The sequence below is a fragment of the Gossypium arboreum genome, chromosome 13, assembly GCF_025698485.1.
Source record: "Gossypium arboreum isolate Shixiya-1 chromosome 13, ASM2569848v2, whole genome shotgun sequence".
NCBI lineage: Eukaryota > Viridiplantae > Streptophyta > Magnoliopsida > Malvales > Malvaceae > Gossypium > Gossypium arboreum.
In genome coordinates, this window is record NC_069082.1 from 6,227,084 (window position 1) to 6,243,436 (window position 16,353).

General features: G+C 33.8%; 1 protein-coding gene across 1 annotated transcript; it reads left to right on the forward strand.

Moving 5' to 3' along the window:
• The first annotated feature begins 13,097 nt into the window (after positions 1–13,097).
• On the forward strand, positions 13,098–15,975 carry LOC108462337 (uncharacterized). The gene is made up of 5 exons (XM_017762300.2): positions 13,098–13,239; positions 13,307–14,271; positions 14,599–14,678; positions 14,748–15,012; positions 15,176–15,975. Exons 2-5 carry the CDS (start codon positions 13,512–13,514, stop codon positions 15,433–15,435), a joined length of 1,365 nt encoding a protein of 454 aa, XP_017617789.1. The 5' UTR covers positions 13,098–13,239; positions 13,307–13,511; the 3' UTR covers positions 15,436–15,975.
• The last annotated feature ends 378 nt before the right edge of the window (positions 15,976–16,353 follow it).

Consider the following 16,353-nt stretch of genomic DNA (forward strand, 5'->3'; position numbering starts at 1 on the left):
AATAATGAGTAACCTATCGTGTTGTCCACTAAGGTGTCGATATGGGGTAAGGGGAAATTGTATTTCGGGTTGGCTTTGTTTAAATCTTTGTAGTCCACGCACATCCGTACTTTTTCATCTTTTTTAGGGACGAGAATGATATTGGTTACCCATTCTGAGTATTTAACCACTTCTAAGAAACCAGCATCGAATTGCTTCTTGAACTCTTCTTTTATTTTTAGCAAAATATCGGGTCTCATCCTTTGGAGCTTCTGTTGCACTGGCTTGCACTCCTCCTTTATGGGGAGTCGGTGTACCACGATATCAGTACTTAACCTAGACATGTCTTGATATGACCATACAAAGACATCCTTAAATTCTTGGAGTAACTCAATGAGGTCCCACTTTGTCTTTGTGGTAATGCAAACTCTAATATTCACTTCTTTCTTTTCTTTTCCGTCTCTCAAGTTCACAATTTCTACTGACTCTTTATGAGGTAGAATCTATTTCTCCTCTTGTTCTACCATCCTTAACAAATTAGAAGATAAATTACAATCTCTATCATCTTCCAAGTCCTGAGGTTCCTCTAGACACATATCTCACTCAAAAGGAGACTCTGAGTTAGTAGTAGCATCGCTCGTATCATTGATATCTGGAGACCTGTTATAGGAACAAAGGAAGATACAAAGAACAAAAGAATCTAAGAATGATTATCTGTATAGTATGATTATGAATGAAATGGAAAGAATAATATATGCTTAGAATGAGACAAAAAGATGCATTTTATTTGAAATAAAGATGTTGGACAAAGACCTATTTCACAAAAGGATTCTTATTGCTTCTAGACTTAAAGCAACAAGCGCGTGTTCTTAACATTACTCTAATTAGCTCTAAAAACTACAGGAATCTCTTTCGTAGTCCAGTTGTTAAGAACATTTTCAGGTACATGAGGGCGAATGTCTAATATATTTCCTTCCAAAATTTCCTTTTCAGATATGGCGTTGATGTTCAGATTTCCTATCATTTCTTCAACAGTTTCTTTTCTTGTCATCTTCCGTCCAAGGTGAACAATTCCTCCTGACACAAAGGTTCTGGATATGTGGGAAAAGGTAATTGGTTTCCATTTGACTTCTGCTCCGCTTAATCATGCTGTTCCCCTCTCTTACTTCTTCTCTAACTCTTTCTTTTTTTGTTTCACGCTTGGCTTATATCCCAAACCAAAGCGATCTCGTTTATCCATCAGAATTGGTACATCTACCTTCCCCTGGAGATATTTCCTGAGTTCTTTTCCTGGCATGGCTCCCTTTTCGACCGTCAATCATAAGTCTATTTTCGTAGCTTTGGATATTCTGGGTATAGGGATCTTGTTCCCTTCGAAGACAAAGGTTGTATTTACAAATTCTAGCAATCTAAAAGAACATTCTATCACTTCATCGTCTTCCCCTATGTTTGGCGCGTCACTAGTTACAGATGCAATAACTTATTCTTTCGCGTTTATCATTACGAATTGACCCTCAGTTACTAACTTTAGATTTTGGTGCAATGATGACGGCACTGCCCTTGCTGAGTGAATCCAATGCCTCCCCAATAAAAAATTGTAAGAAGGCTTGATGTCCGTCACCAAAAAGTCTACCTCGCACATGTTTGGACCGATCAAGAGAGGAATCTCAATCCTTCCCATTACTTTCCTTTCAATACCATCGAATGCTCTCACTATGTTTTGGCACGTTTTAATATGAGAGCTGTCCACAGGCAACCTATTCAGTGTAGACAAAGGCAGGACATTCAGTGCAGACCCATTGTCAATCAATACCCCTGGCAATATATACCCCTTGCAACGGGTGGTGATGTGCAAGGTCTTAGTTGATCCTATGCCTTTAGGTGGTATTTCATCATCATTAAAAAAATAAAATTATCGGCGCTTATGTTACTGACCAGACGGTCAAGTTTGTTGATGGAGATATCATTAGTGACATAAGTTTCATTTAATGCTTTCATCAACGTGCTATGGTGTACCTCTGAAATTTAGAGTAAAGCTAGCACTAATTTGTGGGTTGGTTGTTTATGCAGTTGCTCCACAACGTTATACTTGCTATGCTTCAAGGATTTCAAAAACTCCCTAACTTTCTCTTCAGTTGTTGGCTCGCTAACAGGCAATTCAAGTCCGGTCGCCTTTTCTTTTTTTTGTTCAACCGCCAAGGTTTTTCCTTTTACGGGCTTAGCTTTTGTATTTGATGGGTCATAGCGCCTCCCACTGCGCGTATAGAAACCAACATCTCAACCTTCTTCTGAAGCGCTAATTGGATTCTCTTCTCTCGGGATCGTCATGTTGCAGTTATAATTCTAGGAAACTCGCTTGTTGTCCTTATAGGGGAAGGTTACAGGTTTCTGGATTATAACTTTTGGTGTAATTTGTACTCCGGTCTCATTGCTCATTGGTCGTGAGATGATAACCACTGGGTGGTTAACTTTATAGATCTTCTCTACTGGCCCCTTTTATGAGGTACATACATCTTCTCTTTCTGGGCCTTCGGTATACAAAAAGAATTCTAGCTTCTTATTGTCTATCAGATACTGTACTAAGGACCTAAATTCACTGCATCTTTGAATCTTATAACCCTCTTCATCATAGAACTCACAGTAGTTCCTTACTTTTCAGGATTTCCCTCTAAATCTTGTGTGATTAATCCACTTTCTACCATTTTCTTCAAAACCTCTCTCAATGGGATTTTCACTTCTGCTACATTCAACTTGATTCTTCTCCTTACATTCTTGATTATCGCATTTACTCATTTATCAACATGGTTGGGTAATGGATTTTTTACACCAGATGGATCATCAAATTTTACAATACCCATTTTGATAAGTCTTTCGATTAACTTTTTGAAAGCGGTGCAATTCTCGATCGAGTACCCCGTGATTCCCGCGTGGTATTCGCATTGGGCGTTTGTATCGTACCATTTAGGGAATAAAGGTTGCATAGGTTTTAGATAGAATGGGATACCATATGTGCATCGAATAGACTATAGTACAGTTCCCTATATGACATTGGGATAGGCAAAAATTGGAGTCTTTTTATGTTTGGCCTTGGGTTAGATTCTTACTTTGGAGGTCCCTGATGGTTAGTGGTTACTGTCCTTGGTGGGCCAACAGTAATTGGTTTCAAATAACTCTTATTATATGTGCTTATATTATTCACCTTATTTTCTTTCTTCCTCGGAGCCGATCTTCTGAAGTTCTCCCCTGCGTCTATCTTACCACTTCTCACCGTGTTTTCGATTATTTCACCGAACATCATTATATCCAAAAAGCTCTTAATAGCACTTTCCAACATATGATTGATGAATGGGGCTTTTAAAATATTAATGAAAAGTATTGTGGTTTCTTTCTCCAGAGGAAGTGGATGAACTTGCGTTGCCACCTCTCTCCACCTTTGGGCATAATACCTAAAGCTCTCATTTTGGTTCTTCTTCATATTCTGCAACGTGATCCTGTCCGATGTCATGTCCGTCACATGACTATATGGTGTCATAAAAGCTTGTGCTAGGTCTTTCCACGAATTGATTTTGGTATGACTCAGTTGGTTATACCATTTAGCTGCTGACCCGATCAGACTATCTTAAAAGCAGTGCATTAACAGTTGATCATTATGAATGTATCCTGTCATCCTTTGACAGAACATTATAATGTGAGCCTTAGGGTAGCTGGTCCTGTTATATTTTTCAAACTCTGGCATTTTGATCTTTGAAGGGAGTACTAAATCTGGGACCAGGCTCAATTCTTTAGCATTATTTTCGCAATGATAATCAATATTTTCCATTGCTCCAAATTTTTCTTCTAGCCATTTGCATAGATCCTCAAGTTGTTTTGGCAATTGCACTCTTGTTTTTTCTATTTCTGTCATATTATCTAGATCCCGAACAACGGGATTGGTTGGCTTATCTCTTGAATTGGAACCTGAGCCTGTTTGGTAGTTCATCGACACCAAGGTATCGGTTTGATACTGTTGGGGTTTGATTGTAACTGGTACCCTTCGTAGGTACACCTTTGACTGTGCTTGGGCGTTTATCGGAGTAAAACTAGGGGGATAAATAGGATCCTCATTATCATCCCCTGAGTTGACTGCAGTGCTCTTTATTTTTTCACGTTCCACAGGCAGTAACTGTACCAATTGGCTCATCATGTTTCTTTGGGATTCTAGTATCTGATCCTTCATCTCCTGTTTTACTTTTGCCAACTATTTTTGTAGTTGCATTTGCAACTGTTCTTGCATCTCTTTTTGAAACTGTTCCAATCTTTGGTCCATTTCTTTGGTTTTGGCTCGAGTACTATAACAATATTCGATTGGTTGACCCTTGTTGGTTTCCAGATTAACTGAAATAATTTTTTTTAATTAGGGTCTTTCCGTGAAATTAAATGCATATGATACAATGTAATGCAAATGCATGAATGCCATGAATTCAAAAAAATGTATTGATTCTGATTTAATTTCATTAGAGTAACTTTTCTAGAAAATAAATTTCTTTACATAAAACGAATTACATATAAGGCTTCGCCCTAATACTTAAGGCATTGACTTGCTTCAGAAGCCAAGCTAACTCTCAGCCCCGGTCCGATTCTAATTCATATTTCACACTTAGCACGTCAGCTTAAACTACTAGGGTCTATAAATTATCAGCCAGTTCTCGTATCTAAGCCATAGCTTCACCCATAATATGATCCATGTCCCTAACTTGATCTTGAGAACGGTGGAGTTGCCCTTGCCACTGCTCATTACTTGCTTCTAGGAGTTCAACTCGAAGTTCACAGTTTTGTAACGCAGTTTTGAGTTCTTCTACCTTTTTTTTCAGCTCTTCAATCTTATTTAAACTCGCTTTGAGCTCAATTGCAGAGTTGCGACTACGATACTGATTAAGTGACTTTTCTAGTTCTACTACTTTAGCCTTTAATTCAATTTTTCATTTTAACTTTCTAACATGCTCCTTTCTAGGGCTGAACCTGAGCACCTTGGAATTTTCTCTCCCATCGATCGGCTCTAGTCTTTTCTTCTTAAATCTTTTGTCGCCACTGTTCTGATATTTTTCCCAGACTAGCGATTCTCAATGATCTCCGTAGCTTCTTGTAGTCTATTTTCAAACTGTTTAAATCTTCTTCTACCTTATTATTTCCCTTTCTCAACTTCTCAGCTTCTAGTTTCTAGATGTCGACGTCCAGTCCCAGCTGCATTTTCTCCTCCTCCAATTGTTCTATCCTTTTTTCTAGCTCTAAATTCTTTCTCTCAAAATCTTGTTTGATGATTTCTAGCTCAGATGGGATCACCTTCAAGTGTTCTTTCATTGATCGAGTGTTTTCTTGATCTGACATAGGGATGTTGTCATTGATTTTCTGACCCCACCACCAGTCATACTTAGGGGTAGTCATTGGTTAGCAGCAAACAATTTCATTCTATGAGTTTGGTTCTAAGCATTCGATATCTCATGAACTTTCTTTTTGTACTTATCTCCTTTGTATACGAACTTGCACTGAGCTAACCCGTATGTTGCTGACGTAAACTGTCTCAATCTATACTCCTTAATACGAGTAGATGAGCATACCCAACAGCTCCTCATATTCCAAATAGGGGAACCCAATCACAATCTCCATACCGATATAAGATCTCGTTAGGAACCATCCAAGGGGCTCTCTATTCAACATCTTCCTCTTGTAGATTCTAAAGAATCGTCATCCATTTTTCCTTTGTAATATCATCCCGTCTTGGCGTAGCCACTATCTATTTCAGTGACGAATAATTTTTGGAGAAGAATCTATATGAGATCTTCTCCACTTTCTAAAAATGGCTGTTGAACTATGCCAGTAAGAGTTGTGCGCATCTGATGAATCTCCCTTCGCCTGCTCTTTGACAAGCGTTCAATAATCTGAAAGTTTCGACCAAAATTGCAAGCACGGGTGTGACCCTTTTATTAAGTCTGTCAAATAAATCAGAGACTGCCTCGTCTATATGCCCCAAAGCCTTAAGGAAGATAACCAATCCATAAATGCTCAAAGTGAAAACATCAACCCTTTTCTTCATATCAGGATGCGCTAGGATCAAATCCCTCAAATTTCTCCAAAGGATGCACTTACAATCTCCTTTTTTGCTTGATCTGGGCTGTAATCCACTGCTCGCTCATCCCTATAATGTTCATCAGCTTTTTTAAGAATATCGAGACATTGGTGGCTCTCGAATAAGCCTTGTCAGTTTGAATGTTCGAGCAACGGAGCAAGACTGTGTACTCTTATACAGTAGGTACCAAATCCACTTTCCCAAAAGTAAAGTAACTATAAGCAGGGTTCTAATACTGGGCGAGGGCTCGGAATAGGTGCTCGTCCACCTTGATATCGAGCAGATAGGGCAAATCACTGTAATTACAGTAGAATAGTTGCTTGATCTCGTCATCCCACTGATCTCATATTTCTTTCATATTTTTGAGATTATTTTGGGTTACGCTGATCCGAGTGAAATCCCACAACTTTGACACATACCCATCGGTAAGACTATCACTTTTCTCTTGCTCTGTTGTCTTAGCCCATATTCGGATAGCCGTATTATCCTCCACTTTATCAAGAAACCCCTTTTCCATGACAAGTTATTTATTTTAGCAACCGAATGTGAATCAACACCTTTTTTGTGATGAAAATGCCATGCAATTACAGTAAAACAAAACAAGTCAGTACTTCATACACAGTTTAAAGTAAGCAAAGAATAAGAAGTAAAGCACCTACTCAGGTAACCACTAGGGTTTGGTGTAGCTCTACCTAAAGCGGGTTCTTATGGCTCACTATATACGGTTCGGTTCTAAAGTTAAGGTACCTGAACTAGCAGATTCATCGATCCTCACCGATCATAGGCTGATATAGACCCAGTTCAGTTCAGGGGAATATATTTCCCTATGGCTGCACGGAGATGAAAATCTCACAAAGACATAGGGACGAATGTATCCCGAAAGCGATCCACTATCCTGCACGGAGGTGAAAACGTCACGAAGAAATAGTTTCTCACTCCTACTTAAAAGGGTAAAATTGACTGATCATGCGATGCAAATATGTAGAAATATATCAAGAACTCAAACCAGTAAAGCATACCAAAATGATGAAGATAGTGACAAAAGCAGATGAAATACAACGAAAGGATCGTAAATTTATCAACTTGTGGTTTGACTCTCTTATTTTACTTCCCCAGTAGAGTCGCAAAGCTGTCGAAGCCATTTTTTTTTAAAACCGAGGTCAACTTTGATTTTAAAATGAAAATGGAAAAAACGGGAGTCGCCACCAATCCTTTTTATTTAGTTGTAATCGGATCACCTGGTAATTCAATCATTTTAACAAATGTTTAATATTTATTAAACGATGATTTTTTGTCTACAAAATCCAGAAAACGGGTTCGGGAGTCGATTACGCACGAGGAAGGGTTAGCACCCTCGATACGCCCAAAATTGGTACCTAGTCAATTACTTGGTGTTTTTTGTGTCGAAAATTAAAAATTTGAGGAAAATTTTAAAAATTACGATCCTTTTGTTAAACATTGTTTAATTGAATTTTTTAAAAAATGGTATATTTCATGTTAACCGAGGAAAAAGATTATGTCCCGTAAGTTAGGACACAATGCCTTAAATCCTCGAAACGAGAATAAATGTCAAAAATTTATTAATTTTGAAAAATGTTCGATTATCTCGGTTTTAGAAAGAAATCATATTCCGTAAGTTAGAATACGATTTTTCTTAATTCTTGAGAATATTTAAAAATTAATGCTTTGAAAATGTTCGAGTATTTAGATTTATCGAGAAATTTGAAATCCCGTAAGTTAGGGAACGATTTTTCGAATCTCAAAATATAAAATATTGCTTATTTTAAAAATATGATTTGTGTATCGAGTAAAATGTAACACAATTTTGTAGTAAAATGTAAAAAAATAAACAATGGCACTAATATGAATAAAAATGATAATAATAATAATAATAAAGGCATTAATATGAATGACAATAATAATGATGAAAATAAAATAATATAAATGAGTCAAAATAAAAAGAAAAATAATAAGTAAAAAATTGAAACTAAAAGAACTAATATTAAACAAATAAATAAATATAGTGTAAAACAAGTTAAAAATCATAATATTTATAATAATCATGATGATAATAATAATATAAAAAATTTTAAAATTATAGAAAAGGAAATAAATAAATAATAAACGATATAAAAAATAAATGTATAAAAAATTAGGTAAATAGATATAAATAAAAATATAATAATGATAGTAATAATAATACAAAATTAATCTAATAATATGAAAATAATAACCAGTAAGTAAATAAAAAAGAAAATAATAGTGGTAATAATAATATTAAATTAGTTAATATAATAATTATAACGTACAAGTAAATACAAAAAGAAAATATAATAATAATAGTAATAATGATAATAATAATAATAATAATAATAATAATAATAATAATAATAATAATAGTAATAAAAATAAAATAATAGTAATAATAATGGTAATAATAATAATAAATAGTAATAATAATACATTAATAAGATTAATAATAATAATAATAATAATAATTAATAATTAATTAATTAATTAATTATACTAATAAAATAGCAAAAATAACCAAAAAAGGGACTAAAATTGAACTCAAAACAAAAATTCAGGGCAAATATGAAATAAATAAAAAGGAAAAGGACCACATTAAACGGGCGAATAACAAGGAGGGACCAAAAGGGAAATTTTCCCTTCCCCCCAAAACGCACAGCTTCAAAGTGGACTAAATTGGAAACGAAATAAATTAAAGGGCAAAAATTAAAATTAAAAAAAAACTTAATTGCAAAACCATAAAAAAACGGAAGGGCTAAATGCGCAAATAGCCCATCCGCTTGAAAACACGCGGATCCTAGGCAGGGTAGGGTTCGATCGGGTCAGACCAGGGCAAAACGACGTCGTTTTAAGGCTTATGAGCTTAGGCCAAAACGACGTCGTTTTAATTTACTATTTAAGTCACATTTTTTTGCAAAAAAAAAAAATCATTCTATCTTTGTGTTTTTTAAAAAAAAACTTCAAAAAAAAAACTCTGAACTCTCTCCTCCCCCTCTCTAAGTCCGGCCTAACTCCGGCCGATCACAGCCGTGGGCTCCGCCTCCAGTGACCGTCGTGCACTACAACTGGAGCCCAAAAATGCTCTTTTTTCCAGGCGATTAAAAAAAGATAAGTTTTCTCTTCTTTTTTTTATTTTGTTATATATACGTATATACAAAAACAGATTCGAAAAAGAAAAAAAAAAAGGAAAAAGAAAAATAATAATAAAGATAGTACCACCTTTGAAGATTTTCTTCTTCTTTGTTTTGCTGATTTTTTTGTTTTATATTTCTTTCTATATTTTTATTTCAAAAAGAAAAAAATCCCTATTACAATCTTTTTCATGGCTTTTATACCCATTACATTACATATTATTTTTATTACTTTTTTCTACTGTTCTTGTACTTGATGTTTGCGTGTTTCTTCTTCTTTTTTGCAGGTGCAGTTGGTGGCAGAGGAGGTGCAATGGCGACGGAGGCTAGAGGTGGTAGTGCCAGTGCCACTTGGGGCTAGGGTTAGGTCATCTGTCTTTTTTGAAAATGTTGGGTTTGGGCTATCGGGTTATTGGGCTAGGGTAGTTTAGTTTGGCTAATTGGTTTTTAGTTGGGCTTTGGGTTTTGTAATCAGGTACTGGGTCTGGTTTGGTTTTGGTTTTGTATTTTGGTTGTTGGTTTGGGTTTGTTTTGGTTTATTTTAGCCCGGGCTAAAATTAGGTTGTACAGGACTAGTTTGCCCGAAATCAACAAGGGTACGAGTTCGGGGAAAGCCATTAGACTAGTTGACCTGGGAACTGAGCAAGTGAACCAATTTTTTACTTTTTAATATCTTTTATGAAACCAAAATTTCATTATTCAACTATTAACATATGTCAGAATGAAATATGTTAACAAGGTTTTCATAACCTGATTGGTCCACTAGGCTGCCAATTCGATTGATTCGTCTAGTTCAATTGAATAAAATATTTTTAAAAAGTAAAAAGAAAAAAATTGGTTCAACCATCCGGTTCCCAAATCAATCGGTCTAATGGCTTTTTCAAGACCGATACCCTCGCCAATTTCGGTCTACTGATCTGATCTAGTTCAAGTTTTTATAATTTTTATTTTTATATCAATTTTAATACTTTTTTATACTTTTTTTTATGATTTTTTATAGAATTTTAATATGTTTTTATAAAATTTTAAATATGTTTATTAATTTTATATTTTTTGAGAATTTGTTAGATTTATTATAATATCTATAATATTTTAATAATATTTATAAATTTATATCAATTTTCATATTTTTAAATATTTTTTATAATTTTCTTTTTTTATGATTTTTAATATTTTTGTGGAGGAAAATATTAAATTAAACCAAGTAGACATGAGTCACCATTTGATTGGCCTGTAATTTATTTTAATGGTCAATATGGTCAATGACGAAAACCGTTAACAGAGAGGTTTAATTGATTATTTTAGTTAACGGCACGGGCTTAATTAGGTGTAAATTTAATATTGGGACTTAATTAATTTTTTCTTTTACATTTTCTTGAGGGTTTTTTTTTGAAATATAAGTCTTTTTATTAATCTATATATTTTTAAAGCTTTCTAATTTTTTTTAAATTTACCTTCATTATGTGACATACTAAAAGACTGTCATGTATCATCATTGGATTGGTTATCAATATCATATCAACACAAACTAAAAGTGTTAGTATAGAGATATCAGATAAATAGTATTGGACAAATTCAGGAAAAACTACATATTAACTAAAAAACATAAAACTCGTAAAGGAAAAATTTGTTGCAAATGGAAAAACTTTTGTCTAATTATGATTTTTATCCTTCCAGCGTTAATAAAATTGAGAAGTTATCAAAATTTTGTCTTCATAATCTAAAAAAAGGAGAGTTTAATCCAAATAAAAGCAGTGTTAAACCATTTTATTAAATTATTAATCAAATTTATAAAAAATTAACAAAATCAACATCAAAACAATTTATAAAAACAAATCAATAAAAATTAAACCAACAACCATATTAACTTTTCGATTTTTGTAAAATACAATGTTCAAACTTTGATAAAATAAAATAAATGGACTAATTTCTCAATATTTATAAAGTAAATTGATGAAATTCATGATTAGACCAAAATCTTTTGAGTTACAAACTTGGGTAAATATTTTTCCCTTACAATTTTAAAAGTAAACTATCAAACTAGTTATTTTTGTTTGTCTCAGGTTACATTTTAGTCACTTATGTTTGAAATGTTACATTTTAGTTATTTATGTTATTATGTTATAACATTTTAGTCACTGAGCGTTAATTATCGTTAACGGTGTAACGGTAAGCTGACATGAAGTGTTAAATCATCATTTCAAACGAAAAATTTAGGTTAAATTATACAACTGGTCCCTATATTTTTTTATTTTGAGCAATTTATTTTTTTCTTTTATGTTCTTTGAACTTTCTTTTTTTTCTTTATTTTCCATTTTCCTCCTTCTCCCTCTATTTTCCTCCCTTCTCCATTTCTTTTAACATAGTTTTTCTATGTTTTTCATTTGTTAAAACTAGTCCCTATACTTTTATTTTTTGGAACAAATTTTTTTTTATTTTCCTTCTTCTTCCCTTTTATTTTTCTCTCTTCTCATATTCTTCACTACGGAAACATAATCTTTGCCAACCAAATAAACCAAGTCCTTGTTTCTTTCACATGATTCCTAAATTGAATTTCACTCAAAACCGAATATCAATAATTCTTAATTAAATCTCGATTTGAATATAACCTAACTTTGAAACTGAAATTGGATCCAACTAATTAATATAAAAAATCAAATCATTAATCAAATCTAAACATAAATTGAATTCTTTATATTAAAAAAAAATTGTTTCCAGACTTTTATAGATTCGTGTAGATCATTCTTTTCCTTTTCTTTTATTAGCTGACGAATAAAATTAAGCAAACGATAAAGTTGATCAAAACCTTCTTGGATATTCCCAAGCAAGCTTGATTAAAAGTTGAGTATGGATGAATGAAAGAGAGAAAGGGAGCATGGAACCAAACTGGTTTGAGTAAAGTGGAGGGTATGTTTCGTATGGTAGTCGTTTAAGTCATTGAGAGTGTAGAGCTTGTTTGAAGAATCCGTGAAACAATGTAATTTTGAAAGGGTGAGAATGTTGTAGGTAAGATAGATAAGGTGGTCGTGAGGATTGATTAGGAGGTTAAGGGAACGGGCTAGAGAAACTTTGTTGAGAGTAGATTGCCATAAGTCACAACTGGTGAGGTCTTCGAGTGAGGTGTGCTTGTGGACCAGGTTATTGAAAGATCCAAATTGGTTCGTTAAAACGATGATGGATAATGAAATTTTGTAATTGTGGAGTGAGAATACGGGAAGCAAGTTTATTTTGGTCTCAACTTTCATCTTTTCTTTTTCATAAACATAAAAAAAGTTTTAAAAAATAAAAAATATAAAAAAAAAAACTATGTTAAAAGAGATGAAGAAGGGAGGAAAACAAAGAGAGAAGCGGAAGAGAATAGAAAAAAAATAAAAGTTAAAAGAACATAAAAGAAAAAAATACTCAAAACGAAAGAAATATGGGATCAATAGTATAATTTAACCTAAAATTTTTGTTTGAAATGATAATTTAACGTGCTACGTCAGCTTACCGTTACACCGTTAACAACAATTAACGGCTCAGTGGCTAAAATTTTACAATATGCTAACGTAAGTGACTAAAACGTAACATTTCAAACATAAGTGACTAAAATGTAACATGAGGTAAACAAAAGTGACTATTTTGACAGTTTACCCAAATTATAATTTTTGCCAATATTTAGTTTTTTTCATTATTATTTTCTTTTTTTTGGTAAAAATAAATGTGCTTCACACATAAAAAGCCTAAAACTAGAAGAAGATAAATAAAAGCATGATTGAGTTCCCCGAGAATGTAGGTTCTCTCCCCATTTTTGTCTCCTTTCACCTCCTAAATTATCTTTATATCTCATGTTCTTTTCTCTTCTTTTTTGGAAGCAATCTTTCTTTTCCTTATAAATCCAGAAAATTTAACCCATTTTATTATCCAATTTGCCTATACTAATCACCACTTAAGCAGAATTGTGATTAGTATTGGCAGATTTTATTTTTCTCGTTTGCTTGGTTTCAACCTATAGTGGTAAGCAACTTATCTTGTAGTTTTTGGCTGTTTAAATGTTTTTGGCTAATCATATTGTGGCTTGCAGGGGCAACAACAGTTGAGATTTCTTGCAAAATTTCCTCCTCTGCTATCACCCTTTTTACATTATTCAAACTTGAGAAATCTACATTTTAGCGAATGATTTGGAACCCCCCATTGGGTTTAATTGAATAGTTGATTTTGAAATTTCCCAAGTTGTGCAATATATCTTTGTGACCTTCATTGGTGAAGAGGAAGTTGAATTAGAAGTTATGGATTCAGTTGAGGAAGAAGTACCATCCGGAGAAGGAGAGATGGAGGAATTGGTTAGACCGTCCTCCACAAATGTCCCCGCTTCGGTAAATGAACACCCGCCGTCACATTTCGCCGGTATGGTGAGGCAAAAAGCATATGTTTTCGACGGTTTCGGGAATTACTTCAATAAGGAATGGGATCTTGGTGAAGGTGAAGGGAAGGAGTTTTGTTGGTACCATGTAGAACTTCCAAAAGTGAGACAAAAATGTTCTCAATCTGCCCAACACCTTATAGATGTCCTTTGTCCACCTTTAAAGCTCCAAGACATTCTCTCACTCGCTAGCAATGGGCCGTTTTGCGGACATGTGGATGGAGCACTCGTCTTTCGGGTCAATTCACCTGGCCCTATCTCCAGTAGCTTTACGTTTAGACTAGCTGCAAGGATTACCGAGAAATCGGTGATTACCGTGTCTTTGGGACGTGTTCCTCGATTAGGTTTCTCGCCGGTCGGTCAATCACTTCTCTCAGAGATCCCTAGTGTCGAAAATCCGTCGAATTACAAAAGAGGAAGTACTAAACGGAGCGGGATTGTTATTAAAGAACATGTTCTGGAGTTTTTATTAACAATGAACCACTCGGAGGAGGCCGATAATCCGGTTCCCAAATCAATCTCAAACCTTGTAGTTCACGTCATCGACACCCACGTCGATCACCTTGAAGATGTCGTTACTAAACTCGAAATGGAGCTGGAAACTGTGGAGCTTGAGTTGGATAGAGGTAAATTTCATATATCAAAATTTATTCACCCCTTTACTTCTTGCATGTTGAATAACATATTACAATATTATATTTAATGCATTAACAATTTATAAATTCATAAATTCATGCTTCCGTCAATAATAAGGCACCATCTATTAAAAAAATTATATTTATTTTTAATGATTTTGAAAGTTACTCATTAATTAACAATTTATAAAATTTATATTTTTATTATCTAATTCCTTCCAAATTTAAGCAAATAGCGCAACTGTTGAAGAGCCAGCATAAATTGCACATATCTATTTTAGAAGTGAAGCTAAACCAAAATAATGTTCTTACTCTCAGGTGGATTTGCTTTAAAGAAAGAGATGCTAGACGATAGGCGATTCCCCAAAATGCATCTAAATTTGCAACGCCTCCTTCAGGTAATTTATCTTCGCCACTTGTTTTTTCAGGTTGGAATTTTTCACGTTGTCTGTTTGTCCAAAATTTAGGTGATTGCACATGGAGAGCAAGTATTTCCCCGAGTGAAGGAAAAATGTTTATCTAAATCATGGTTTCTTAGTAAAGACATAAACTCGCTTGACGAGTTGATCGGAAGGTTGAGGAGGTTGAAAGAGAACGTAGGGTTTCTAGCGAATCGGGTTACCGCAATTCAGGCGGGTTTGGACAGTTGGCAGTCGGAGCAAATAAACAAAAAGCTCTATTACCTCTCTTTCCTTTCTATAGTATTCCTTCCTTTATCTGTCATCACCGGAGGTAATGATTTACCATATACAATACCCCTCTGAATTTAGTTAGGGATGGTAACAAGGTCGGGTGAGGTCTTTTTTTCTTACCCTTCCCTTACCTCATTTTCATTTCTCATTTCAAATATCATTAGCATTCAAGGCTTTGATTTTGGTTGAATATATTGTTTCAGTGTTTGGAATGAATGTGGGTGGAGTTCCATGGACAATGCAAAATAACCCTGAAGTAAAAGATGGTTTCTTCAAGGTGATGGTTCTTTGTGTAGCGATGTTGCTGCTAGTGTTGCTATGCTTTCTTTTCCCGATACTCTATTCACACGTGATGGCCTGGTATAAGAAGCGTTTTCTCAGACGAACTTGGTCTCATAACCGGAGATCCTGTCGGAGAACCATTGGAATCCAAGAAAGAAGTTGTTGCCCAAGGATTGACTGAGTTAACAAACAAAGTCTCATAATTCTCACAAAATTTCTAGACCTCACCCCAACTCAAAGCTGATTTTGACAATTAAAAAAAAACATTAATTTATACTCAAACTCATTTAAACCTAAATTGAGCTAAAACCAAAATAACCTCAAACTCAAAATATTAAAATTCTAATAACTTGATAAGAAAAAATTTTAACTTCAAACTCAAAATATCAAAACTCAAAATTAAACCAAATCAAAATTATTAAAATTTTCTTTTTAAAAACTAAAATAAACTTACTCAAATTAATCCCTCTCAAAAGCAATTTAACCTACCCAGTTGACAAGGTCTAGGTATTTTGATGAAATCAACCTTATGCAAAGTGTACCATCTATATCCACACTTGTTCATATTTAAGCTTTAGAGGCAACGAAAGCACTTTCTCTCTCTAAATCCTTTTGTATGCCATATATTTTTGTTTTGAAAGTTTGGTTGTAAATGTGATTTTGTTACAATTTTATTTATACAAGTATGTATTTAAATATAAAGATTTGATGTCAATGAAAATTCTTTGTTATTACATCACTAATTTAGTAGGTATATTTTAAATTTTATTTATTTTTATTAATATCATTATAGGTTGTGATTATATTTGTGTTCTTTTTTACACAATATCTAGAACTATCTATAGCCTCTCATCAACTCATAAATAGGAAGATAATGCACTTCAGCATACTCAAATCCATATCCTCTTACATTAACAATAATATTCATGCCAATTGAACTAAGAATCAACTCGTTTAAAATTCATTTTTAAATCATTGGTGAATTGATGTAGTTTGTGTTCACTTTCACTTGGTATAAATGGACTTTTTTACTTGAATATTGTAAAAAAAAAATATGAAAATGGTATATCAGTAGTGGTGGTGCCTATCTCATAGGCGG

Coding starts and splice junctions, on each gene's coding strand:
- LOC108462337 (XM_017762300.2), top strand. CDS start 13,512: ATGGATTCAGTTGAGGAAGAAGTACCATCCGGAGAAGGAGAGATGGAG. Junction 14,272..14,598: donor GGAGCTTGAGTTGGATAGAG/GTAAATTTCATA, acceptor TCTTACTCTCAG/GTGGATTTGCTTTAAAGAAA. Junction 15,013..15,175: donor TTTATCTGTCATCACCGGAG/GTAATGATTTAC, acceptor ATATTGTTTCAG/TGTTTGGAATGAATGTGGGT.